General features: G+C 37.8%; 1 protein-coding gene across 2 annotated transcripts in view; it reads right to left on the bottom strand.

Annotated features, from left to right (window-relative positions):
• The window catches only part of si:dkey-174m14.3 (uncharacterized protein LOC563117 homolog), a 33,487-nt gene extending 8,331 nt beyond the window's left edge, over window positions 1-25,156 (bottom strand). Inside the window, exons 1-3 of one of the 2 annotated variants that reach the window (XM_048208475.1) lie at window positions 24,570-25,156; window positions 19,659-19,687; window positions 3,778-3,939 (exon numbers count right to left, since the gene is read on the bottom strand). In XM_048208475.1, coding sequence (XP_048064432.1) covers window positions 3,778-3,939; window positions 19,659-19,687; window positions 24,570-24,848 — 470 coding nt within the window. In that variant the 5' untranslated portion in view covers window positions 24,849-25,156. Of the gene's footprint in view, window positions 1-3,777; window positions 3,940-7,644; window positions 7,848-19,658; window positions 20,050-24,569 lie in introns of those variants that run through there. The other variant, XM_048208473.1, reaches the window with a different exon arrangement.
• Window positions 25,157-26,862: the final 1,706 nt, after the last annotated feature.

Raw genomic sequence — 26,862 nt, 5'->3', positions numbered from 1 at the left:
AGATGATGATAACGTCAAACTCTTTGCAATTTTTCTCTGAGAAACTCCTTTCTGATATTGCTCCACTATTTTTCGCCGCAGCATTGGGGGAATTGGTGATCCTCTGCCCATCTTGACTTCTGAGAGCCTCTAAGAGGCTCTTTTTACACCCAATCATGTTGCCAATTGAACTAATAAGTTGCAAATTGGTCCTCCAGCTGTTCCTTATATGTACATTTAACTTTTCCGGCCTCTTATTGCTACCTGTCCCAACTTTTTTGGAATGTGTAGCTCTCATGAAATCCAAAATGAGCCAATATTTGGCATGACATTTCAAAATGTCTCACTTTCAACATTTGATATGTTATCTATATTCTATTATGAATAAAATATAAGTTTATGAGATTTGTAAATTATTGCATTCCTTTTTTATTCACAATTTGTACATTGTCCCAACTTTTTTGGAATCGGGTTTGTAGTTTTTCCAGTGGATTTCTGAAGTGTGCATCCATGCAAGTTTCTTTTTGGCTAATATTGTCCACAACCCCGTCACAGCATTTTTTAAAAGTACATTGTCTGAACAAGTCGGTGATATACTGTTATTCACTATTTGGAGCTAAATGGTATTCGCAACTGTTTCAAAGAAAGTAAGAGAACATGAGTAAAAAGAATTGCAGTATTGTACTAGGTTTATATTTTCTTTTAAAAAATAGTTAAAGGTGCACTCAGTTTGTTTCTCTAGCTAATATATGCAAGCCATCTCATTATACTGACACTAAGTGGTGTGGAAGCAAGAAAACCAAACATTGTGATTTAGTGATGACAATGCATAAATGTGCTATCGCCAGTCAGCCCTACTTAATTTTGTTGTAGTGTAAGTCGTATTTGACAGGTCATGTGAGTTTTACCTGGTGGCCCCAGTGAGTTGACCTCCTCCATATAAAATAAAACAGCTTTTATCAAGTTAGTGAAATATTTTTCCAAAGTACTACATTTATTTCCTTTGGGATAAAACTTTTTTAATGATGAAACTCTTTATGATACACTCACCCTGTGAAAAATATTCTGTATTGGATTAAAGTCAGGGCTTTGACTATAGGGCAATCCATAACCTTAATTTTGTTTGTTTATAGCCATTCAGATGTGGACATGATTCTGCATTGGTGTTGGATTCTGTGAATTATTGTTCTGCTGCAGCACCAAATACGATTTATATTCAGCTCACACACAAATAGTCAGACATTCTCTTTAGGAGTGGTCTGGTATGTAGCAGAAATTATACTTTCATCAATGATAGCAAGTCGTCCAGGTCAACAGCTGCAAAATATCTATGTACAATCACAGTGCTGCCATCATGTTTCACTGTAAGTAATATGACATTGTTGCAGTGGCATCCTGTATTCATTTTGGACCAAATACGCCAACCTCCCAAAAGTTCTGTTTTGATTTTTGTCTACAGAATATGATCCCAAGATTCTTTTCAGCAGTATGGATAATTGACTTTTTCTACTAAAAACAAACAAACAATGCTTTAAAATATATAGTTCCATCCAAAATCGGAAATTTAGGCAGAAGTAGTGGGTTATTTATAATATATATAAGTATATAATATATATAAGTTTTATGAATACTACGAATTCGGACATACTATTAATTTCATTATAAGTTTCACAATAAGTTTTTAGTCTACCATATAATAGGGAAGCAGGCATGTTCGGATACAGTGTATGTTTTGTGTTTTGACTAATTTTAAACCATACTGTTAGTGAAACATGTAATAAAAGACAAAATCAAATACCTTTTCACACCACAGTATTAACCTTAAAGGGGATGTCTAATGCTATCTCATGCATTCTGACTTATTTACACTGTTAAAGAGTTAGATTCTCATGCTAAACATGGTCAACGTTTCAAAAAACGAATTAGATGTATGACAAGAGTATTTCTGTGCCAAATACACTCCTTCAGGGTTCGTAAAAGTTTTTGAAAGTTTTTTTTCGAGTATGGCCCTGTATGACATCATAAAGGGAATTCCTTGTATGGGCACTTCACCCGGAAGAGCGTGCGCGCACATAAACCAGAGCGAGAGCAAGAACAACATGCTTCGTTCTAACCTTGTTCAGCTTTCCAAAGAACCCAGCGTTAAATGATTAGTTCAGCTTTACTCACCCTCAAGCCATCCTAGGTGTATATGACTTTCTTCTTTCTGATGAACAATCCGAGATATATTAATAAATATCCTGATGCATCCAAGCTTTATAATGGCAGTAAACAGGACCAACAAGTATGAAGCTCAAGAAAGTGTATCAATCCATTATGAATGTACTCCACATGGATCCGGGGGGTTAATAAAGGCCTTCTGAAGTGAAGCGATGCATTTGTCTAAATAAAAAAATATCCATATTTTACAAGTTATGAAGTAAAAAATCTAGCTTCCGCCAGACTGCCTTCTGTATTCAAAGTACAAAAAAAAACGGAACTGCCGTCAAGTTAGTTAAGCTTTTTCCATAAGTTGAATACGGAAGGTGTAGGACGTAGCCTAAGCATTTTTGCTTCGTAACTTGAATACGGAAGGCGGTCTGGCGGAAGCTAGATATTTTACTTCATAACTTGTTAAATATGGATATTTTTTTAGACAAATGCATCGCTTTGCTTTAGAAGGCCTTTATTAACCCCTGGAGCTGTGTGGAGTACGTTTATGATGGATGGATGTGGATGGAGACACTTTCTTCAGCTTCATACTCATGACCCTTGTTCACTGCGTTATAGAGCTTGGATATTAATATATCTCCGATTGTGTTCATCAAAAAGAAGAAAGTCATATACGCCTATGATGGCTTGAGGGTGAGTAAAGCTTGGGGTTATTTTAAATTTGTTTGAAGCTGGATTTGCAGATCAGTTGAAACTGAAAGATGGAGCGGTCCCAGTGATAAAAGATCATGGTCATGAGTCGGAACCGCAGGTGGTAAGTAAAACTGCATCAAATGTCTGTGTTTTGTTGGCAATCGGCACGTAAGTGCATATAATGTAAACGACACAAATGTATAGTGAATCAAAGTTATTCAGAGATAATGCAATGATGTATTGCGTGTTTGTAACTCTTTAGCTCTGTCCACGGCACGCCTCCAGGAACTTGACTGTTTTCGGAAAGAAGTGGTACAACTGTACTTGTCTTTTATAAAAGACTCTTCGGAGATATAAAGGATGCAATATTACTCTATAGGTACTCAAGATTAAACGGTCAGAAGCTTCACGAAGCAGTGTTTTGAAATCAGCCCATACAGATATTGTCGAAAAGTCATTATTTTGTTTTTTTGGCAAACAAAAAGTATTCTTGTCGCTTTATAATATTAAGATAGAACCACTGAACTCACATGAACTGTTTTAAATATGTTTTTAGTACATTTATGGACCTTGAGAGTTTGAATGGCTTTGCTCTCAACAGAGCCTCACTGAGCCATCGGATTTCATCAACAATGAAGATGAACAAAGGTCTTACGGGTGTAGAACGACATGAGGGTGAATAATAAATGACATTATTTTCATTTTTGGGTGAACTAACCCTTTAACATGAGATTTTAAATAGATGCTAACACTTGCTAACATACTGTCATGTTCTTTTGCTACACACTCAAAAGTATGTTCTTTTCCTTCACCAACAAAGTAGGCGAATTGGGATGACAATATCCAAGTTTCAAGTTCATTGTCCTGTTTGAAAAATTGTTCAGTTAGTTACCATATGTGGATGGAAAGCCCCAATGTTTTAAAGCCAGATGCGATTGTGTACACTCTACCTACCGGCGTAATTTGTCAGTGAACTTGTCGAGCTCCTCCTGGGCTCGGCGCAGCTCGGTCTCCAGGTACTGCCTCGTGGAGTCAAACTCACGCTCTAAAAGCTCCAGCTTATGAGTGGTGTATGAGAGACGCTTCCGCAGGTCTTCCTTCTGTTCCTGCAGAGAGCTACATATAGATACGCACATGATTACATTTACTTCATATGACAAAATCTCACAAAAATAGTCCATGAATCCTTTTTACAGGGATCAGGCAGAGATTCAAGATCAATAATGGGATTGTATTTGGATGAACTTCATTGAGAAATGAATCTCAGTTTGGGCCAGATTTACGAATGCATTTCGCTTCATTGTCAGTGACGTGATCAATAACTGTCATACAACCCACTGATCACATTTAATGTAACTCAAACACACTCGTGTCAAGAGTGCTTTGATAAATCAAGTTTACTGACCTTTTTAATCCCCAACACTCTTTTTTTTTTTCCCATTTCCCACATTGATCCTTAGTCACATGACCAATGCCATGTACAGACAGTCTATTTATAGATCAAACACACAAGCGGGGATGGGGTGAGAGAGATGGATGGAACCAAACGTAGCTTTTTGCGATACGTAAGAGAACCACTGACAGCTCTTAATGGTTTAGTATTGATGGACAGATATGTGGTGAACGGTAATGACTTTTCTGGCTGCTGATAGAGCTGGCGGCTTTGAGCATGCCACAAACCAAGCTTGATTAGACGGTCAGACAACACGTGTCTGAAGCAGTGAGAATGTAACATGTCTGAGAGATAAATGTACTGACAATCGATACACACATGCAAGACAGCTCACACCAATTCTCAGCAGGCCACATGTACAGCAGAACACACACCGCACAGATTCACACACTATTATCACTTGTGCTGCCTCAATAGAGACTCGTAGAATCATAGAGACGCATTAAGCCAAAGCATTAAGCCCGGCTTAAAATGAAAGCTGGATTCTCTTTACAAAATATAGTAAGCACCATGGTAATATTATGATGAATAATTACCATTATAATTCATATATCATGTTATTTATGATATTCCAAGAAATGTCAGAGAACACTCTGCTAATAATATATTAGCTACAACAATCCGAAATCACGTTTGTCGGGGGATGGGGTTAGCAGTTGGAGATCCCTCTGCTGAAATCACATTGGGGAGGGTGGTGGGTTCATTGCAATAGTGTTCACTTTGTGTTTGCAAGTGAGCTGGTGAATTAAAAATAAACAAAAATTCATAAAATTAAATAGTGAAAACTAGGGTTGTCGACTGATTAAAAAAAAAAAAAAATCACAAATTAATCAAACAGATTTCTGTAAATAATTGCAAATAATCACATGAAACATTCAATTATAATCATAAATATAATTTCACATTGAATCCCAAATTAATGTAGGCCTACTGTTGAAACAACATTAATATAGTATTTTAATTTTATATTTAACATTTAAGCCATATGCGATCAGAAATTATGTTCATAAATGAGATTATTAACGTTGTATGAAGCAGTGCAGGACTCCGTGCTGTACGAGCAGAAATGAGGCCGCTGGAGTGATTGCTAATGAGAGACGAGCAGGACACACATCTCGAGAGGAGCGGAACTTTTATTTTGTTGCACTCGCCGGCGCCGCTTCTTCCGGTCAAGCGTATGTGAGGTAAAGCAGCACTGATTTATCATATTAAATACATTTGTGTGTTGAAAGTTGTTATAGTGCTACTCTGCATTCACTCGCCCCCTACTATAAGACACTTGTTGCACACTGCAGTAAGCTAGATCAATATTAGTCATGGTAAAACATGGTACTCGTTGTAAATCAAGAAAACGAGATTTAAAGGGATAGTTCACCCAAAAATGAAAATTTGATGTTTATCTGCTTACCCCCAGGGCATCCAAAAAGTAGGTGACTTTGTTTCTTCAGTTGAACGCAAATGATGATTTTTAAGTCCAACCGTTACAGTCTGTCAGTCATATAATGCATGTCAATGGTAACAAAATGTATGAGAGTAAAAAAAATCATGCACAGACAAATCCAAATTAAACTCTGCTGCTCGTGACGACACATTGATGTCCTAAGACACGAAACGATCAGTCTGTGCAAGAAACCGAACAGTATTTATATAATTTTTTACCTCTAAAACACCACTATGTCCAACTGCCTTGAGCGCGCGCACAGCATCTGGTGCGTGAGTTTACGCAAGCGGCGGAAGTAATCTCTCGCGCATATCCGTCACTCATTGTTTACACAGTGCACAAACATTGTAGGTACGACGGCTAATCAAAATGGTACTTACTTGCGCTTATCCGGATTGTTCAAACCGGCTTAAAACTAAAAGATTACGTTCTCTCGCGCAAACTCATTCGGGAGTGGTGACTTTCCACATGTTCCCAACTTCTGAGCCTGCTCGCCTGAAGTTATGGTTGATCGCTCTTCGGCTGGATATCAACACACCCATTAATGTACTAAAGTTGTTGAGGGTCTGCAGCGATCATTTTTCCCCTGATGATTTTACATACCCAGGAGAGGACCACGCACGACTTAAACCATCAGCTGTGCCTATGGTTTTTCCACATCCAACCGAGGTATGTGAACAAGATCTTTGTATGTGTCCTTTTTATTTGTAAAGCTGCCCTTATGAAAAGTAACAAAATAAAATGAAGTTTTGATGTAATAAAACCATGTTTTTTAGTTGTTTACTTCCATTTGTATAACAACTGTTGTACTACAGGCACCATGTTTAAACTACGCCAGAGAGCATACACACCTCACGCACCGGATGCCGCTCAAGGCAGTTGGACATAGTGGTGTATTAGAGGTAAAAAATGATATAAATACTGTTCGGTTTCTCGCACAAACCCATTGTTTAGTGTCTCAGGACATCAATGTGTCGTCACGAGCAGCAGGGTTTAATTTGGATTTGTCTGTGCATGTTTTTTTTTTACTCTCATAGATTTTGTTACCATTGCCATGCATTATACGACTGACAGTAACGGTTGGAATTAAAAATCATCATTTGTGTTCTACTGAAGAAACAAAGTCACCTACATCTTGGATGACCTGGAGGTAAGCAGATAAACATCAAATTTTCATTTTTGGGTGAACTATCCCTTTAAACAACACAACTTACTTTGTTGAGCTATATAACATGATTAGTTTTCTGTCGAGGAATGTATTCATCCAAACAGTTGCTAATAAAACACATATTTTAATATTAATATATATTAATATAATAAGTGTCTGGTGTTTTCATGGTTTCTTCAAAATAAAACCAGAAACTGAGGGTAAAGTGGGTATGATGCACGGAGAGCAGGTGCTAAGTGTGAAACGCTCCTTTACCCAGGGTTAAAAGCGGTGTTTAGAACGACAATAACCCGGGCTTAAGCATAGTGCGAAAGCCCTATAGTGTGACAACTAGCCCGGACTCTACTTCATATGAATTTGTCATATACGAAGGACACGAGGTGGAGGTAAATGTAAGTAGATGTCTACACTGGTCATAGTCTGTATATGAAACTGCATAATTTTCTCCACTTGTTACCCAATATACTGTATATATTGAGAAGTGTTGGTTCATATATTGGTTTACTAATTTTTTGAACAGCCCTATTTAGCAATCCAATAACACTTCCATAGTCACAAGTGGACTGGAGAGCATGATTATCGTACTGTATGTAGTGTGTACAATAGCACATTCATTGGTCAACACTTGTAGCAGTAGCACTCATGATGGTAAGGGTGGAACCAATCTGTCACAGCACTATGAGTTCAGCACTCGACGGATGCACATGGTTGATGGGATGACTGTGGTGGGCGGACGGCGGGGTTGAGAGAGTATCTTACCTCTTTTTCTGATGTTTACAACCATTTCGAGAGGTTTTAAGGGCCGTTTTCCCAATATATATCTTTTTCATGGTTTTTCGCAGTAGGCAACCTCTCATGAGGGTAAGTGTATAAATTCTCCGCTCCCTATCAGGGATTCCACTTATTCCTGCTTGAGTCTGAGGTTACTTTTCCCATGCAGCCCTGACAGACCGCTGGAGATCCTGCCAACAGAGCAAAGAGAGTGCCGGGTGGCGCTTGCAATCATGTTACAAAATAATAGCGACAGCAATTAAGAAAGTGTCATCAAACTTGCGAACATCTTGAAGCTTCATGCATGAAACTGTCACGGTGAGAATGAGCGTGCAGCGACAGGCGTAATTAACCTCTTTGGGCCGATGCCACTGCGCTGATGTTTCGTGTGACTGGGGGTCCCTCACACAGGTGCGTTCGTGAGCAACGAGATGAATTAAGATAGGAATGCGATGAGACAGCTTGCGACTTCATCAAAAGATCATTCGCATGCACAACCTTCTGTGCACGTAGATCCACCTAGTTAATCTATAGAGCACTGCTGCTTGGGGAATATTTATACCACACATTTATGACACTTTCCACTAATAAGGTTTGAAACAAGGCCTGAAACTCTTAAAAAGTTTGAAAGGAGGTGCTTAAACTTCAGAAAAGGATTGTCTACCTCACTAAATCTTATATGAGCTATTGTATTTATTTTTTATGAGGTTTGAAATTTTTGCAACCCTGTTACCACAATTTGGGTCACCAAAATGACCAAAACTTGTCTAAGTACAGTTTAATTCCCTGACTGAGGTGTTTTTGTTATTTTCTTTTAATAAATATTAAATGGGCTATATGTACGCATTTTCATATATTAAACTCTTTTTTCACTGCCAATGTATAAGGGTCACTGACGAATAAGGTTTTTAAAAGTGTAAAAAAACAATGGAGATATAATTAATTCTGAAGTTTTATTAAGTGTTAATGAGATGATCTGGTTTTTATAATCAATCAACACTGCTTTTGTCATTTTTTACAAGATGGACAAAATTTGTCATCAAAAAAGTCAAACTAAAATTTGGTTTTACCGAATGACAATATTTTCAAACAATGATAACAGGCTGATATCTAGCTGCTAGCTAACTAACAAAAGGACAATCAAACATTTTATATTTAGTACATGTTTTTGAAATATTACAACATTTTCCATGTTTTATAGCAGTTGTACCGAATGATCTGATGTTTCAGGACATGTGTATGAGCAAGTGAAAACATGAATTTTTCAAACAGTTAAAAGAGAGTTAGTTACTTTGCTTCATGACCATGTGACCCTTTGATGATGTCACATCTTGTCACATGATATTGACCGCATGACTTGATCCAAAATGGTCCCTTTATATTGGTTACTCCGAATGACATCAATGAAATTAATTTTTCCGGACATTTTTTCTCATAACAAAGCAATGACTTCTACACATAATTTTAATACCATTTTGCACTATGTTAATATACTGTATGATGTTATAAAATGCCAGAATAAAAAAATGTATACATTTATTACATTTTCAGATATTTTAATCACAAATGAAATGGCTGTATTGGCCTTTGGACGGTTAAACCAAATGACCATTTGACACTTCAAAATCTTTAAAATACCTTGTAGCAAAATATAATTAAAACCTTTTGGATTCAATAAAAGAGATCTACCTTACATTGGATGTCATATCTTTGTTTTTTATTATTATTATTAAGGCCTTCGGACAAAAAAATGATCCATCACATCATTGACCCATAAACAGCTTGTAATAAAAATTAACTGTCCCCGACTTCCTAGGTTGTTTATGAAAGCTTGTAGACTGATTTTTATGTGAAAGAAAGCGTGCAGCTCATATTAACATATCTAAATGTCACTCTAAGCAGCATTGGCGATGTCGGGATGTTTGTTAACAACATCAATCCAAATTGGTATTTCCAACTTCTTTTTACTTCAAAGCAAAGAAATGTGCCATGAGTATATCGGGGCCTTGGATCACATTCAGTCTCTTGTACATTATGTGTGGACGAGTGCGAGCACAAACAATACGTTTCTGGCTGCAGTTCACTTAATGGCCACCGGTGTCGCTAATAACAAGGGTTTCTGAATTCTACATAGCCCCTTTAAATAAATAAATAAATGATAATAAAAGCACACACACACACATATATATATATATATATATATATATATATATATATATATATATATGAACTAATCTTTTAGCACCCGCCAAATGCGGGTGGATTTCTGCAGTGGTGTGTAATGCAGCCATTGTGTAATGCCTACTAGCCACTTTACTAGCCATTTATATATATATATATATATATATATATATATATATATATATATATATATATATATTATTCAAATGTAGTCTTTTAAAAAAGCATCTGAAATATTAAACTAAGTGCAAAGTAGTATTGTCAAAATTGTTTTTGATACATAACGATACTGAAATATCTGAAACGCTTTCAATACTCATTTTCCTCAGAATAGATAGCAGGTGCGCTTTCTCGCTCTCTCATCTCTCCGACAGTGAGTTGACACACAAACTCGCCTCCCCTCACTTACTCGTTTCATTTGCTCCGATGAATATTGTTGGTGTTACAGGGCCTGAATTTCAACATTGGATTGCGTGTATTGTGCATAATTTTAAATTCAGATTTTGTGCTCACACCCAAAGTGTGCACACATAAAGCCGCCTCTCAGTTCAAAACTGAGTTATTTTTTGCTGCTTATTGCACTTAAACAGTCAAATACACATAAAATAATTTCAAAATGGTGAGTATTCATGTAAACAGTCAGTTATGTAAGTGAACATAAACAGCTGAGGAAGAAATTATGTGTAACAGTATAATGGATCTGTTCATCAGGTCTTAAAGTGACAGCAGCCTAATATACCAGCTGCCAAATAATATGATAATATTAAAGGATTAGTTCATTTTCAAATTAAAATTTCCTGATAATTTACCCCCATGTCATCCAAGATGTCCATGTCCTTCTTTCTTCTGTCGAAAAGAAATTAAGTTTTTTGATGAAAACATTTCAGGATTTTTCTCCATATAGTGGACTTCAATGGAGCCCAAACGGTTGAAGGTCAGAATTAGTTTCAGTGCAGCTTCAAAGCATTCTACACGATTCCAGACGAGGAATAAGGGTCTTATCTAGAGAAACCATCACTCATTTTCTAAAAAAAATAAAATAAAATTATATACGTTTTAACCATAAATGCTCATCATAATTTTGACCTTCAACCGTTTGGAGGCCATTGAAGTCCACTATATGGAGAAAAATCCTGGAATGTTTTCATCAAAAACCTTAATTTCTTTTTGACTGAAGAAAGAAAGACATGGACATCTTGGATGACATGGGGGTGAGTAAATTATCAGGAAATTTTAATTTGAAAGTGAACTAATCCTTTAAATATATCTATACGTCAATCACTATCGCACAAAGGAAAAACGTTTCCGTTTTTACTACATCGTTGTCGTGTAAACGTACCCTTAGTTCTGTGTTCTGCATTAACATTAATGTATGTGAATATGTAGTGTTTGCTCTGTGTTTCATTAAAGTTCACTTGAATTAGATCATTCTGCGTCACACTCTCTGTTTTAGACTAATCTACAAAGCCCTGTGACGATTTGCGCCTCCAGTCCTTCAAAAAATTACTGGAATAAAAAAAACTGGATGCTTCCTATTCATGGAAAGTGCCTTATGCATTTTTTTTACTTGTCTGTTTTTATTTGTGAACAAATACTCGTAATGAACGACAGCATTTTTCCTGTTTTCCTGTCTCTATTTCCATGTAGTCCATCAGATGAGGATGGAGAGATTTTTGTGACAATTGATTATGCATTTCTCTTTCGTTTACCCCACCTCTGACTCATCGCACACTCACTTTTTTTTCTCTCTCCCATCTGAATCACTGCAGGGCGTCAATATAACACATCTCCCTAAATCCTCCTCCACGAACATTTACCAAATCACGAGGGGCAAGTATACTCCCACAGCAGGCCATGGAAGTCAATGCGTCTCATATCACGGGGGGCTGCATCCACTGCATTGGCTGCATTTGATCTTTCGGAAAGAGCAGCTGACATTTTAGAGGCGCGAGGGGAGGGAATGAAAGACAAGTGGAGCTGGAAGATTAGAGGGGCAGGAGTGAGACGGAAGAAAGGAATGAGTGCGACAGAAAAACAAGAGGTGTGAAACGGCCTCTCGTCTCACCTCTATTTTGTATTCTGTGCCTCTCAACGCAGGGAGATTATCTCCCAGGAAACCCCCTCATCACAGATGCACACATTGCTGCATAGACATAGACCCCAAGATGCACCACACAAACACTCGTGGATCAACTAAACAACAGTCAGACTGTGTGAGTTTTAGAGTCAACATGGCATCAAAATGCACCAAATTTAAATTAGATCTCATATGATAAACAATAACATTAATTACATTAACACCAATCATTTTGAAATGTTGTGAATATGTATCTCTAATTACATGTTGTCATAGGAACAACAAAATCAGTAAATTGATTAAAGATGTAAATCTCACAAACCAAAGTCTGGGGAGGGTAATGTTTAAGGTTTATGTTTTTGAAAGAAATTCCTTAAAGCTGCATGTTTTTGATTAAAAAAAAAAAAAAATACAGTAAAAATACCAATATTGTGAAATATTATTACAATTTAAAATAACTGCTCTATTCTTGTGTTGGCAAAGCTGGATTTTCAGCCTCATTACTCCAGTCTTCAGTGTCACATGATCCTTCAAAAATCATTAGAATATGCTGTTCTGGTGCTTAAAGGGATAGTTCACCCAAAAATGAAAATTCTGTCATCATTTACCCTCAAGTTGTTCTAAACCTGCATGAAGTTCTTTCTTCTGTTGAAGACACAAGAAGATATTTTGAAGAACATATACAACTTTTTAATTACTTGTAGATTGCTTTTGACCTAACTTGTTTATCACATTGATTTGAATAGCATAATCATGTACCATATTGATTAAAATGTTACTTTTTATCAATTTAATGCCATTTTGTGAATATTAAAGGTGCCCTAGAACTTTTTTTTAAAAAGATGTAATATAAGTCTAAGGTGTCCCCTGAATGTGTCTGTGAATTTTCAGCTCAAAATACCCCATAGATTTTTTTTAATTCATTTTTTTAACTGCCTATTTTGGGGCATCATTAGAAATGAACCGATTCAGGGTGTGTGGCCCTTTAAATCTTGTACTCCACGCCCCAAGAGCTCGCGCTTGCCTTAAACAACATAAAAAAAGTTCACACAGCTAATATAACCCTCAAAATGGATCTTTACAAAGTGTTCATCATGCAGCATGTCTAATCGCGTAAGTATAGTATTTATTTGGATGTTTACATTTGATTCTGAATGAGTTTGATAGTATGATCCGTGGCTAAAGCTAAAAGTTGTGTTTATGCATTATACAGACTGCAAGTGTTTAAAAATGAAAATAGCGACGGCTCTTGTCTCCGTGAATACAGTAAGAAACGATGGTAACTTTAACTACATTTAACAGTATATTAGCAAGATGCTAACGAAACATTTAGAAAGACAATTTACAAATATCACTAAAAATATCATGTTATCATGAATCATGTCAGTTATTATTGCTCCATCTGCCATTTTTTGCTATTGTACTTGCTTGCTTACCTAGTCTGATGATTCAGCTGTGCACATCCAGAGGTTAATACTGGCTGCCCTTGTCTAATGCCTCGATCATGGGCTGGCATATGCAAATATTGGGGCGTTCACCCCGACTGTTACGTTACAGTCGGTGTTATGTTGAGATTCGCCTGTTCTTCGGAGGTCTTTTAAACAAATGAGATTTATATAAGAAGGAGGAAACAATGGAGTTTGAGACTCACTGTATGTCATTTCCATATACTGAACTCTTGTTATTTAACTATGCCGAGGTAAATTCAATTTTTGAATCTAGGGCACCTTTAAGTAATCATTTGATCAATAGAACTGTTGTCTGATTATTGGTATTTTAAAATGCAATATAATCTAATTACAAGTATTGAATGTTTGAAATCTGATTATGTAATCCAGATTACATGCAATCAGTTACAACCCTAGGACCTATTTAATTTCTCACATTCATGGTCTTAAAGCATATGATTCATGTCATTCCAAAGAAGCAAAAACTTTTACCGGGAAAAGCTTTCTAAAAGAAAGTTTCTTGTAAATGTAATTGTAAGATCAAAAATGAAACAATGAAACATAAACAGCCATTTACGCATTATTGCAGTATACTGTTTTTGCAAATACAACCTAGACCTTCAGTCTCCACATTCCCGGCCAAAAAGCCTCCTCAAAAGTCAAGACGGAAGTACTCCTCCACAATCAACTGTAAACTCCAATTCAGGTCTGGCTCTTTTCTAGCATGAAACGCCCACTTTTTACAATGCACTCAGTTCCCAATGGAAATACAATTAAGTCCTGTCCTACATTTTTTTTTTTTTTCATTGAATATTCACATTATAGAAGTACAACAATTTGTGAATGCTGTTTCATTCTGACTTTAAAAACAAAAGCCAAAAGCTCACACAAGGCACACTGGAACAATCCATTCAATTATCTGCACTGACTTGATTTGTCGCTACTCTCTCTGTCTTTCTCGCCTCTATCTCTCACTCTCACTTTCAATCTCACATCATCCCTCCTTCCACCAGCCACCCACTTGCAAACAGCGGGGAATAATTATGGCTTAAGTGGATTATGCGGCCTGCAGATGGCAGATAAACGAAAAGGAGAAGAATCAGGACTGTCTATCCGGGCAGAATTGAGGATGAGCAACGGAAATCTGATGGGTGGAATGGGATTCCAAGAAGCAGCAGCAACACGTTGTGCCGAGGGCCATGTTAAAATGTGTCATGGTGCCCAGCAAATCAACTGGGAATCATTTTTGCAGTGGGATTTAGATTAATTTTTGTGAAAAATTACTTGAAAATTAGGATAGGAAAGTGTGCTGGGATGTCATCATGTCATGACTGAATGAGAATGGATTGTGTCGTCCCAGAGGAATGTTTCGGTTGGGTTAAGGTTTTCATCAAATACCTAATTCCTGCAGTTCTGTATTTTCAAAACGAGGGGGCCGTTTACACAATACCGTTCTCAACTAAAAACAGACATTTTTTTATGCGTTTAAGCCATCCATTTACCCAAAAGCGTTTTGGGGGCCTGAAAAAGCAACATTTTGAAAGCGGGTTTCAAATGGCAAATTTTTTGAAAACAATTACCGTTATCATCTCCATGTAAACTACAAAAATGTGAATTTGTAAAAACTGTGACGTCATGTACATGCATATTACGTGTTCAGTCTATAGGCGCTTTAGACTTTACAAAGAGACATCGCCAACTACTGGCCTGGAAGTACAGCATTTTTAGTCATTTTTAATGGTTCAACGTGAATGGAGATCGTTTTGACAATGTTGTACGCGAACATTTCAAAAACACAAAGGAAAAACCTTTCCATTTTTAGTACATTGTTGTCGTGTAAATGTACCCTAAGAATGGTGGACAGGTCATATCAGCAACTCAAGTCTAATGATCCATAATAAAAACGAATGGCAATAATAATAATAATAAAAAATCCTACTGGTCCTAAAGATATGAATCATTTTCTTTAAAGGTGCCCTAGAACGTTCTTTCACAAGATGTAATATAAGTCTAAGGTGTTCCCTGAATGTGTCTGTGAAGAAATACCCCATAGATTTTTTTTATTAATTTTTTTAACTGCTATTTTGGGGCATCATTAACTATGCACCGATTCAGCGCGTGGCCCCTTTAAATCTCACGCTCCCTGCCCCCGAGCTCTCGACTATAATACAGTGCATAAACAAAGTTCACACAGCTAATATAACCCTCAAATGGATCTTTACAAAATGTTCGTCATGGATGCTGCATGCATGCTTCGGATCATGTGAGTATAGTATTTATTTGGATGTTTACATTTGATTCTGAATGAGTTTGAGGCTATGCTCCGTGGCTAACGGGCTAATGCTACACTGCTGGAGAGATTTATAAAGAATGAAGTTGTGTTTATGCATTATACAGACTGCAAGTGTTTAAAAATGAAAATAACAACGGCTCTTGTCTCCGTGAATACAGTAAGAAACGATGGTAACTTTTACCACATTTAACAGTACATTAGCAACATGCTATTTAGAAAGAAAATTTACAAATATATTATCATGTTATCATGGATCATGTCAGTTATTATTGCTCCATCTGCCATTTTTCACTGTTGTCCTTGCTTGCTTACCTAGTCTGATGATTCAGCTGTGCACAGATCCAGACGTTAATACTGGCTTGTCTAATGCCTTGAACATGGTCTGGCATATGCAAATATTGGGGGCATACATATTAATGATCCCGACTGTTACGTAACAGTCAGTGTTATGTTGAGATTCTTTCCGGAGGTCTTTTAAACAAATGAGATTTACAGAAGAAGGAGGAAACAATGGTGTTTGAGACTTACTGTATGTCATTTTCATGTACTTTTGTTATTCAACTATGCCAAGGTAAATTCAATTTTCCATTCAATGGCACCTTTAAGCAAAATATTTGTATTAAAAATAATGATTTTTCATTATTTTTTCACTATTATTACTTATGGTGAGAAATATAAGCTGTGCATGTTCTTGACAGGTTTCGTGAGATTCAACTATTTCATTGATGTATACATTCCTTGTATTTTTTAACGAATGAAAATACACATGCAGACACCAACAATACCCCTGAGAGGCAGGGATCTGCTAGTATATAAAATATTAAGCCTGCAAGGCAGAATGTTGGCAGACTGAATGGTATGGATAAAATTTTGAACATGCAGGGATATGTACACATAATAGAGCAAACAGACGAGCTCACATGTGTTAAAAATAGCAGCGCTGATTGATTTAAAACATGTTATAATAAACGATTCTTCTGAACAGACAGAGAACATCAGAGCCTAAGGCAGCAAAACATGGATTGTTTTCAGCTCGTCACTGTGGATATCATTCAACTGATGGAATAAATACACACGCACTCAAAAAAAAAAAAAAAAAAAAAACTGAAACCAACAGAATCATCATATGGAACAGTTTTGGACAGTCTTGTAGACCAGTTGTGCTTCTGTATGAATCAGAAGTTATTTTAATACTATATTGATCAACGTTCAAAATTTTGCTAAATAATCATACTTTTCAAAAACCCTTGTCAATTACAATAACACATTTTTCAAATCGTTACATCCCTGATTACATTAAGCAAATTTCTGTTAGACTGGTATTGGTTAACTTAAGATATTGTAATTAACTCCAATAGTCTCATACACATCCTTGTATGTATAGTTCTATACATATCATATATTGCAAACTGTATTACAAAACAATATTAACATGTTTCGAAATGGCTAACCATGCATGCATCCATTTTACAGATATATCTCACTACATTATATCTGAATCATATTTTATCCCAAAATTAAAAAAGCCTATTTTGAATAAAGATTTTTTTTTTTTTTTGCAATGTGCGCACATTCCCCCTGATTCTCATTAATGTAATATATAGTAATATATTTTTAAAAACGCCATGATATATTTAAATTGCTAATTATTTATATATCATGGTAGTGTTTGTTGTACTTTATTTAACCTATTCTAATATATAGCATTTCAAAGGACAGGAAGTAGCATATATATATATATATATATATATATGTATGTATGTATGTATATGCTACTTCCTGTCCTTTGAAATGTAATATCAGAAATAAACGTGAATGGATCTCAAGTCCTTTTTCACTGAAGAAGAGCAAAGGACCAAGAAGGAGCGATTTCAGTGTGTTACATCAGATTTGCTGCACTGAGGGGTCAAGACCACACTGGCCATTTTCAATAAATTGGGATGATAATTGGTGTTTCACCTTATGTTTGCATATTCTGTTCACCACACCTCATGCATCACCTTTGCAGAATCATTGCAGACCAAAAATTCAGACCTTAGCATACTTGCATATGCTTATTCCATACAATGCAGCAACTTCAACTAAAAAGCAATTTAAAAAAAGTTATCCAACAGCTGCTTCATACCTAATCAATTCAAATTAATTGTTAATTATTCAATCCAGCTCAGGCAGGATCAAAATTGACATTATAATTTGGTGCACTGTTAACTTAAAACGTTGCATATTCTAGACCTGTGGTTCCCAACCTTGGTCTTGGAGTATTCCCAGCACTGCACATTTTTGGGGCCGTTTACACAAAAACACATTTTTCAACTAAAAACTGAAAAAAATGTTGTGCGTTTTGGCCGTTCATTTACACAACAACGGCATTTTTGGGGCCTGAAAATGCAGACTTTTGAAAAAGGGGTTTGAACACAATACCGTTATCATCCCTGTGTATACTACAAAAACGCAAATTATGTGAAAAGGGTGAAGTCATGCGCATGCATATGTGCGCAGTGTTTTTTTACAAAGTGACATCGCCGAGTACTGGCCTGGCAGCATAATACAGCATTTTTAATTGTTTTTCGTGGATCCATGTGAACGGGGATCATTTTCGTCTTTATGTGAAAAATGCAAATGAACAACTTTTCAGTTTTTAGTACATTGTTGTCGTGTAAACGTGCCCCTAGATGTCTCCCTAATCAAACACACCTCATTCAACTCATCAGTTCGTTAGTAAAGACCTCAGATGGGTGTGTCAGATAATAGAGTCATCTAAAATGTGTAGTGTTGGGGACACTCCAAGTCCAAGACCAGGGACCACTGTACTAGAGCAGGGTGGGCAACTCTGGGCCTAAAGATCCACTGTCCTGCAAAGTTTAGTTCCAACCCTAATCAAATTCACCTGAACAAGCTAATCAGGTTTTCCAGGATTACTAGAAACCTACAGGCAGGTGAGTTTGATAATGGTTGGATCTAAACTCTGCAGGAAAGTGGAACTCGAGGGAGAATTGCCCAGCATTGGACTAGACTCGACACAAAGTACATGAGAACTGCATCTCTTACTTTGATTCCACATAGATGATTGAGTCTAACAATGTTCTTCTTCCATCTTTTAATGTTTGATTGCATTTTAATGTATTCATTGCAGTAAATTAAATTTGTAAATGTAAACAGATAGGAAATGTTTAGACAATAAATGTTGGACTACTGTTCTGCAAACCGACATCTTCTCTGCCAATCGTAGTGATCCACTGTGACAAGGGCTCTTCATCATTGATGCTGAGTCCTTACACGTACATTTACTTTGCAGTTTTTCATTTCTCTTAGCAACACAAAGACATGTAAGCTGAAATCCATCAGCATGACTCAAAACATTTCTGTTTCACCCTGTAATTTATTAATAATTCATGCGAAGGAGGGGGAACCCCCAATATATCCATCCAGCCTCCTCCACAGAGCTTGAGTCATCCCTTTTTCCCCCACATGACTTCTATACTATAATATACAGCAGCAGTGAACACCTAGCATGCTCATAAACAATTTCCCAAGCTCCATCTCTGATGTCGCCTTAGGGAACAGCGAACTGATGACAGCACATGCATAGCTTGAATATTCTCCAGCCAATGGAAAGGTGCAGTTCAGTTTGCGAATGGCCATTATGTGCCTTGTTACCTCTCTACAGGTCTTCTCTGATAAATGTATTTGCTTGGGAAAGAGGGAAAAGAAACATGCACATTCTGAAATGCAAATGTACATAGTCAACTAGATGTGGTCTGTGACACGTTACCAACCAAAACAACTGAGCTTCCAGAAGCTGGAGCTTTTTCAACTAGATAAACCCCTATTTTTTGGTGGAGAACGAGGGCTGATCCTGCTTCCTACATCATTGCGCGGGTGAATTCCTGCTGCAGTCCAGCTTTAAACTGCTTTAACAGGCACTTAAAGAGCACCAGTGATGGAAGGAAAAGAAAGCGAGGGGTAGAGGAATGGAAAACGACAGAAAGGTGAAGCCGCTTACCTTATGGTCTGCATCTCCTCTTCCGAAGCCTGGAAGAAGAAATAAGAGGAGATTACTGAAACGAACGTGCGCCTGGTTCCCGAAGCTGCCAAGGCATCACTGCGCAGTCTGAGGCACATACAGCCTCTCTCTCCCTCTCTCGCTCGCACTCTCTCTCCCTTTTCTCTCACTCTCTCTCTCTACCCAACAGTGCCAGTATACTTCTGCACCGATCTCATGTGTGAGGAGGGGAGAAATCTTGACAGATTAAGTGCGAATGGAAAGCACAGTTGCAGCCAGAATGCAGATACACAACATCATGCATGCCGCCCCCTCTCCTTCCTCCTCCCTGAGAGAAACTCACTCATAAGCTTCACGAAGATCCAAAGGATGTGTGGACAGACAGCAGACCAGAGAGAGTGAGAGGGTGAGAAAAATAGTGTGAGAGAAAGAGTGAGGTTTAGGAGGGAAACAGGTGGGCTCATCTGTTGATGAAAGAACCTGAGGAAGGGAAGGGAAGGGGAGGCTCTCGGTTCACACATCCACTGCGTGCTACAGCTTTCTCTCTTGCTCGGTCTGTCTCTCTGCCGCCCCATGAATAATGCAAGAGTGAGATTATGTCAGAGGAATTCACATTCTCATTCAGATTTAGTGTGCAGCAGTGACCAAGGACCGTTCCAGCAGTCCTATTAATTCAACACCAGACAGGAAGTATATGATCCAGTGTAATATAAAACATTCAAGTTAGTTTAATACTGTGCAGGCAAATCCAAAAACAAAAAAATATAAAACCAATATGATATGTTTATATTATGTTAAGTATTTAATAAGATATTTTTTTGTGTTGCATACACAGTCAATATCTCCTATACCACTTGTAGCACCAAACAAGACGTAAAAATATTCCCAGCATTCCCATTCATCTCAAAGACAGTTGCTTGGCTGATGCAGGCAGCCCCGGAAGATCTTTGCCATCTTTGCCTCTACAAAGGTATTGAGTGTAATTTTTTGACTGTACTAAAGCATAAAAATACCATAATATATGTTTGCAGATATTTAGGATACCAAATTCACTGTGCAGATACCAAGTTTACATACTTGTTTGTCCGAAAAACAATGCTACCACTAGTTATTCTAATTTGAAATGTGTGTTCCATGTCAGAATGTCTGTTTTTGTTTTGGTCTCTGTGATCCCGCCCTCTGCCTAATTACCCAATAGTACTTTAACACCCCGGGTTGCCAATTGGCAGAAAACACAGCAGATCGCAGCCATGGAAGCCAACAAACAAACTGGGTCACAGAACGCAGATTCTACCTGACCTAAAAAGCATTGGCATCCATCTAAAAAGCTCTATGAACGGGACCATATTAAAACACAGATAAATCAACTCATCAACTTACAATTGTGTAAGTCTCCTTGCCTTCCATTGTCAATTGTGCTCGCTCCTGTTGCATGTCCTCAATCCGGCAACCAGTGTGAGCGACCTGTTTGAGGAGGAGGAGGGGGCGGGGAAACAGCTCTTTCCAATATTTTGAATTTGGAAGAAAGTACCCATTTCAACCACTAGCTGTCAATATTACATACTGCACCTTTAACACTAAGGGCCCTATTGTTTAATGATCTACGTGCATGGTCTGAAGCGCATGGCGCAGGTGCACTTAGGGCATGTCCAAATCCACTTTTGCTAGTTTAATGACAGAAAAAATGGTCGGCGCGCCAGATGCGTGGTCCAAGGGTGTTGTACCTAGTCTCTTAATGAATAATGGGTGTGTTTTGGGCATAAAGGCCGGAACACACCAAGCCGACGCCGACGAACTAGTGTCAACGAAAGCAGACTGCGGGGTTGGTTCACGTTGGCAGCGTCTGTGTCCAAAGTTGGCCTAACACACCAAACCAATGCTAGACAGGCCAAGCAGCACGTCAGTTCTGCGCCTACGTGAGATGAAATGCTTTTCCGTACCAGCAGGTGGCAGTATCTGAACAGCCAATCAGAATGATAAGATGGCCCGACGGACCGACGAGCTCCGATGCCGATTCAACATTTTGAATCAGCCGAAAAAAGGCGACGAGGACCAACTTCAGCCGACGGTGCGGAACACACTGAGAAAACTTAGTCGGCCGACGAACAAAAACTGCCAGACGGCTGACCGCCGGCTTGGTGTGTTCCTGCCTTAACATGCAATATACCAATCAGAGTGTCATCTCCCATTCCCTTTAAAAGCCACACTGAAAAAAACGAACAGTGAACTTGATTAAATTAAATGAGTTTGTTTCACTCAAATAATAATGAAAGTTCATTGTACTTAATAGGAAAAAGTTGCATGAACTCAAAATTTAATTGTAGTAAGCTGAACTTAATATGGTTGAGTTGAGCTGCAGCAGATTTCTAATTCCCAACATGCTTTGCGTCAGACCATATAAATAACTGTTGAAATTAAGTGTTATATTGTGTGTTTTTGCACAAGATTAACATATGGAGATATAAGTTAATGTATAATGTTGAATTATGTTGGGATTCAGGGGGGTTCTGTTATCTTAGTTTTGTAGAGTTACCACTGTAGTTACACACCTAAAATGGGTGTGTCAGACGAAGGAACATGCAAAATGTGCAGTGTTGGTGGGCCTCCAGGAATGTGGTTGGGAACCACTGGCCTAGATGTGTGTATTGCCACGATTGGTCAAATAATTAGCCAAATTCATTCATCGCTATTGCAAATAGGTAATTCTGAAACATGCAATGACTATCCATTATGACATGTAGGCATTTTTATCTTTATGTACACATTACACAATAATAATCTTTTACATTGTAATTCTTTTATTTTTAATATTTGGCATGTTTGCGTGCTGCTGCGCCTCCCTGCGTGCGTAACAAGCCGAGTGTACGTGCTTTGTGCACCCGCCTATAGGCGCATATTACTAACACGCCCTCTAAATAACAAAAAAATACTGAGTCATTGACTTTAGACCAGGTTTTTGTTTGTCAATGGTGCAGTTGCCTCAAAATAGCAACACACCAACAATGAGCCTGAACACACCTCTATTTCAGACCAGCACGCCCATTTGCTATTTAAATAATGTGGGCGCTGGACATGAAAATGATAACTGCGTCGGGCTGAAACTAGCAAAAAACATGATGTATAATAGGGCCCTAAGACTAATCAACTGGACTATAAATACCATGAACGGGCCATAGATTGTCCACTGTTAAGAGATCTTCAAAAATGTTACGCATCTGCTCTAATATATTATATAGTATAATTTTAGCAATTTATATATTTCTTACAAAAAAAAAGTCAGAACACGTGCCTGCTTTTTTTCATATCTATGGGTAAAGCTATTCAAAGCAAACCATCTGGCTACTTGCGCTGTACAACTAAATTAAGAAATAAATTCAGGTTTCAGGGCAAAACAGAATAAAAAGCAACACAAGCTCATTTTTAAGAGGCAACATAATAATAAATCTGACAATGAAGATGAAGCTGTAGTTTTCGACCAGTTTGTATGAATGAACAAACATGGTGCAGGTGGGTGTTTCTTCAATTATAGCAATTTTCCTCTTTTTTTTCTTTGTAGTTCTGAGGAACTACACGTTTATATGCAAATTTGGTACTACTGTAGTTGATGACGTGATGGTTGACTTATTATCTGCAGTGTTTATTAAACCAGGAAACTGACTCAATCTTCTAATATAAAGATCAGCCTCTTCTTTCAAATTAAGGTTGTTTCTGGCTACGACTGGAAATCTCACTTTCCAACAAATGGCAAGGGAGCACAGCAAGATTCATTTGACAGGCACACACTCTCTCTCTCTCTCTCTCTCTTCTCAGGCACACACAGACTTGTCTCTCTGCCCCCTCACCGCCCACCTTTTTTCAAGCAGTTGCTAAGGTGACGGCAAAGACTGCATTTTAATAAGATAATAAATTAAGGCAACGATTTTTTGTGTGCGTGTTCTACAAATGAATGCTTTGTGAATTGAACAGGTAAACATGTTTAAAACACTTAAAAGTTAACAGTTTCAGCTAGCACATCTGGAAAATTGACACCTAATAAATAATGAGCATTTTGTGCTTAAAAAGTGTACGATCACACAATTCAGCATGACGTGACATAACCGCACATGTTTATCTACACTACAGTTATGTAAAGCTACATCGATCCAATTAGTTGGCAGATACAGTAAGTGATCCACAAGCTAATGAGAAACCCGTCTCCCTTAGTGCTAGATTAGTTATTGATCTGATTATCCTTCACACATACTGTTTCTTCTGCTGAAAACAGAAAGAACAGAACTGGACAAACTCTGCATCTCTTCTATTTCTTTAATATATGACTATCGACTATTAGTTCACATGCAGAGGAACAGACTATTAGCTCACACACTGTGTTTTAGTTTAATATGGACAGTAAAGTGCCATGGCTCAATTCTGTGTGAGTTCTGGCACTCTTATCCTTTCAGAGCTCAGCTTGACTAAAAGCTTGATTCAATCGCAATGCGATTCTGATATGAGTCAGGGACAGACTGCATTGTTTACTACTGCTACGGTTTGTATGATAACGCATCCTACACAGCCAGGCCTTTATATATCTCCAAAAATCTGCTGAGATAGTTGTTAAAATCCCTTTTTTGTTTTTGGATGGCCGCATTACCTAAAGGAAAGTTTCGTTGCTCAGAGGCTCTTCTCAGGAGACCTTATGGACTTCATTGTTTTATTTGTGAATCAACTTAGATATTTTTACCAAAATTCTGAAGGAGAAAAAAATCAAAGAAATGTATTTGCTGTCAAGGAGAAACAAGTGATATATTATAAAGGGATGTGATTTGTGATTCCATACTTTTTCCTATATTTATGTATTGATCAAAATGCATTAGAAACTAAATTAGAAAATTTAACTGGAAAAAAAAAAAACGGACAGAAAAAACTTACCATATTGATGTCCCTAGGAAGGGAAACAGATCGGTAGGGGTTTCTAGAGAGGGTTTCCTCTCTATAGAGTAGCGGGCTTGAGGGTCTGATTCTCTGGATGGGGTTTGGATGACATTCTGGAGGAGTCTTAACTTCTCTTCTCTCATTGCTCTCAAATGTAATGGCCGTCTCTTTCTTGGTCTTAACTTCCTTTATCTCATCCTCCCTTCGCACACAGTCGATGTCCGTCTCGAGGTAGGCTTTTCCTATAGTCTCTGGTGCACCCTGTTCTTCTTGCATCCCGTCCAATGATTGGATGTTCTGCAGCTGACCTGGGGTTTGAGAAAAATCCACGTCCTCTGGCTTCCGTTGGGGGTCTGGAGTCCTGGACTTGCTATTACTGTGACTGGAGATGGAAGAGCTAGACTTAGAGGACTCCGTTTGCCTGGACAACACGAACGGGTTGGTAGGGCAAAGGACTTGGCTGCTCACTTCATCCAAGAACTGCGAGAACTTCAATTTGGCTTCGATTTTTAGTTCCAGCTGATGCTGTAACACAGCTAGATGTGACAGGGCCGGACCAGAGGTCACGTTGACACCCCTACTGGAGCCTTTCCCTTCCTCCCCACTAGTCAATACTGCCCCCTGCTGGCAGCTCCCTGCTTTGGACCTGAGTTCTCTAAGGGGGCTGCGGCCTCTTGGTTGATCACAACGCTGCTCTGCTTCATGGCATCTGTTGGTGTTGAGCTTTAGGCAGGTGGTTGCTTCTGAGCTCATACTATCCCAGCTAGAGGCCCGTGGACTGCTGCTGGTGCTGGTGCTCCTTCCACTGGGACTGGAGGTGAGGCTGCATGACTTCCAGCTGGTGTGTCCAGCCGCAAGATACCAACCTCCACATCCTCGAGACGAATAAAAGGTCTGAGGCGAGGTGGACGAGTTGGAGGAGGTCGTGGAGCTGCATGATCTTCTCCTTAACTGTAGCTGGTTGTACATTTTGCAAGCAGGATCCATCACCCCATGAAACTCCTGCTAGCCTAAGCAGAAGGTTGGAAATGTCCACAGGATCTGATGCCTAGACAAATAATGAGCACGAAACCCAGTTTTTAAAGCGTTTAGCCCCAATCACTGCTCACCGTCTGCATTAGCGGCTGGGAAAAACTCAATATTTAGGCCACAGAATCACTCAGTCCTCTGGCTGCAATGTATATAGAAGTGCAATCTCAGCCAGATCAGAATCCGGTTTTATTTAACTAACAAAAATGGTGACACTATCATACACACTGTTATGAATACAGTATTTTGCTCCACGATAAAGAAAACTTAAAAAAAAAACATAGCTGAAATGATCTTAGAAAGGTACTCTTCATGTTGTTTATATTTGATTTGAAAGAAACAATTACAAAAAACTTTTATACCATTTTCAAGAAAGGTTTCATTTTAATGATTCTGCAAATGTCAAGTGGTCCAACTGTCAATTAAAAAAAAAAAAAAAAATTCCTTACAGCTTGAACACATGTACACATCTTTATTTTAAAAATCAGTATCATTTTTGCATACATTTATTTTTATTTATTTTATACAATTAAGTATTTTTGACAAACATCATAAATTCATACAGATAATGTCAATCTGTTTATTTAGTTATTTATTTATTTATTTATTAGAGAGACAGCCCATGTAGCATTTTATGGAAGTTTGTTTCCGACACTGAATAAAAAAATAAAAAAAGATAATTGCGAACTTTTTATCTCACAATTCTGACTTTATTTCTTGCAATTGTGAGTTTATATCTCACATTTCTGACTTTTTTTCTCACAACTGCAAGTTTACATCTCGCATTCTTTCACAATTGCGAGTTATATTGTCAGAATTGCGAGATATAAACTCACAATTGCAAGAAAAAAAGTCGATTTGCAATTTGCAACTTGCAGTTCTGACTTTTTTTCTTGCAATTGCGAGTTTATGTCTTGCAATTCTGACTTCTTTTCTCAGAATTGTGAGATATAAACTCGCAATTGCGAATTATAAAGTCCAGTTCTGAGGGGAAAAAAATACCTTTTTCCTCAGTTTATATCTCACAATTCTGATTTAATAACTCACAATTCTGACTATATAACTCACAATTGTGAGTTTACATCTCGCAATTCTGACTTTATTTCTCACAATAGCGAGTTTATGTCACACAATTCTGATTTTATAACTTGCAATTGCGACTTTATATCATGCAATTCTGAGAAAAAGACAGAATTGCGAGATGTAAACTTGTAACTGCAAGGGAAAAAAAAGTCAGAATTGTGCGATAAAAAGTTGCAAT

The sequence above is a fragment of the Megalobrama amblycephala genome, linkage group LG11 (assembly GCF_018812025.1).
Source record: "Megalobrama amblycephala isolate DHTTF-2021 linkage group LG11, ASM1881202v1, whole genome shotgun sequence".
Classification (NCBI taxonomy): Eukaryota; Metazoa; Chordata; class Actinopteri; order Cypriniformes; family Xenocyprididae; genus Megalobrama; species Megalobrama amblycephala.
Note: the sequence above shows the minus strand (reverse complement) of the source record. Positions and strands in the feature narration are given on the sequence as shown.